The sequence below is a fragment of the Cherax quadricarinatus genome, chromosome 19 (genome assembly GCF_038502225.1).
Source record: "Cherax quadricarinatus isolate ZL_2023a chromosome 19, ASM3850222v1, whole genome shotgun sequence".
NCBI classification, from domain to species: domain Eukaryota; kingdom Metazoa; phylum Arthropoda; class Malacostraca; order Decapoda; family Parastacidae; genus Cherax; species Cherax quadricarinatus.
In genome coordinates, this window is record NC_091310.1 from 47,452,166 (window position 1) to 47,454,665 (window position 2,500).

At 41.6% G+C, this 2,500-nt stretch overlaps 1 protein-coding gene across 4 annotated transcripts in view; it reads left to right on the forward strand.

Moving 5' to 3' along the window:
- The window catches only part of LOC128705668 (TSC22 domain family protein 1), a 245,834-nt gene that overhangs the window by 226,118 nt on the left and 17,216 nt on the right, over positions 1-2,500 (forward strand). For all 4 annotated transcript variants that reach the window (XM_070086797.1, XM_070086798.1, XM_070086796.1 and 1 more), the window contains one exon: positions 548-704. In XM_070086797.1, the coding sequence (XP_069942898.1) occupies positions 548-704 (157 nt within the window). The remainder of the gene's footprint in view (positions 1-547; positions 705-2,500) is intronic.

Here is a 2,500-nt window from a genome sequence, read left to right on the forward strand (position 1 = left end):
TCGCAGGGTAAACCTAAGGCCACCTCACATGTTCACTTTGTTAGGCCTCACATGTTCAGTTTCTTATACTTCATATTTTCAGTTTGTTGTACCAGACATTCAGTTGATTGTACCTCACGTTTTGCTCTTGCACAGTGCTAAACTTTTCACCACAATACTCAAGACTAGTTAAAATTTTGGTTTTGATGGGCATCGGTTGATCATTTTAGACATATGCTTCTTTTCTAACATCTCATTGCAAAATGTTAATTGCCCACTCTCTTGCAAATTATTTATATTAGTATCTTATGCGGTTAAAGAGGAATATGTGGCTTAACTGAAAATTATATAGGTATTATTGTGGCCCCACTAGTGACACTAGGGGTCAGAAGGTAGATCCATCCACATGACTCCACAATGATTCCCCAAGTAATGAACCAAACCTTGTGGCTCAGAATTCAGGCAATGGTGAAATGTGAAATAATGTTGAAGATGAATTTGAGAATGATGATGTTTTTAGAGTGTAGTGTGGCTGGTGTGTGATGTAGTAAGTGGCTGTGTTCTCCAGGAGTACGCCGTCGCGGGAGGTGCACAACAAGCTAGAGAAGAACCGGCGGGCACACCTCAAGGAGTGCTTTGAGACGCTACGCAGACAGCTGCCATCCATGGATGATAAGAAGATATCCAACCAGACCATTCTGAAGGCTGCGCACAGACACATCCAGGTGGGTGCTCTCACACTAGCAGAACCATACTGAATGCTGCGCAGTGTCTTATCGACAAGTGCCTTTGACAAAATGGTAAAACACACACACACACACACACACACACACACACACACACACACACACACACACACACACACACACACACACACACACTCTATCTCTCTCTCTCTAACATCTTGAAGGCTGGCCACACACCCCAACTTGTGCATGTGACCGATTTCGAGTTTTTTCTACCCAAAGCGCCCGGCCTTTGACCAAACTTCCTTATGTGCCTGTTCAACTAGGCTGTTGGCGGCCAACTGACCTACATATTCGTCACAGCCTGGTTGATCTGGCACTTGGCGGAGGTAACATCCGGTTTCCTCCTCAAGACTTCTAAATTTGTTCCTGCAATATTTCTGATTCTAATATTCTACTGTACATCTATGATATAATTATTATTCTACTGTACAACTATGATATAATTCTTAGTGTTAAGTAGTCAGTAAGCCAATAATGTTAAGTTGGCCCATAATGCCTAGGCATAATAGAGGCTGTCTTTGCATTGCAACTCACTATTGTAAATACATAATCTCAATGTACTATTTGCAAAGGCATAAATAAATAAATAAATATCTGTTGGTAGTGGGTTGAAATGCCGTGAGCCACGTATGTTTCCTAAGACGCCCTTGCTTTTCACTATGTTACACTTCTCTCACTTCAGTAAGTTGTAAGGGTAGTGTGTAAATTTGGAACATGGCTCTCTAGTATCTTCCAGGTATATTTTATTAGGTATATCCAGAGTATGCTTTCTAGAGTACTGCTGTATGACCCTTGTGGGTTTAACGCTTAGTTATGATTGTAATAGAGTACTTGAGGCGTCCCCGGTAGTTTAATGCCGGCAGTAAAAGATTCCTGTAACGTTTCCAGGTCTAATATCTCCTGCTATGAGCGGAGCTGTGAGAGCACAACTTTGAAAGTACCATTATTGGCATTATATCCTATTTTAAAAGTTGTCTATCTACCAGGGGTTGGGCCAGAATTTCTATATGGGGTATAGAAAGGTAAAGGTATATCAAAAGGGATGGGGAGGGGGGCGATGTTTAGGGGGTGGTTGCTTGGTTGGGAATGAGAGGGAAGGAGGTTAGGAGACTTCTTCTGGAGCATTATTATTATTATTATTGGGAGGGGATGCAGGAATTTTGGGGGGTCTGAAACCGCCCTCCTGTCTACCCTGTAATTTTTCTGGCCTTTCCTACATTTGATTGTGTTCTTTAAGTAACATAACATTGTTATTCCTTAGTCTTTTTCGTGTTTTATGTTTTGAGATGGTCTATTAGTGTTCCTTTCGAGTTCTTTATTGTTTCCGTATCTAAGCCGCTGAAAATTGTCACTGCTGAACATCATGTTATTTTCATATGTTAATTGGAAGACTGTTGATATCTGATAGTGATTTTTCTTTATCTTCTACCGAGGGGTTGCGACTGCACTTTTAGGGCCTCTTCCTCCAAAGAATACTGAATGCTCGAGCTATTTTTTATTTCTTTACAAATGCCGAATTCCATGAAACAGGCCCACGTGCTGCTTGCTTTCATACCGTAGCAAACTATATTGAAGGTTGCAATCCCCCGCCCACACACATCTACGCAACATATGGAAATCTTTATTGAAGAAACGTTGCGCCACACAGTAGCTTCATTAGTCCAGTACAAGGTAGAAATGGGTAAGGAGAGGAGATTGAGGTAATCAGTCCCTCAGCCTGGAATCGATGTGTTTAGTCCATCAATCTTGTAGGAAGTACAGCATAGGGCCAG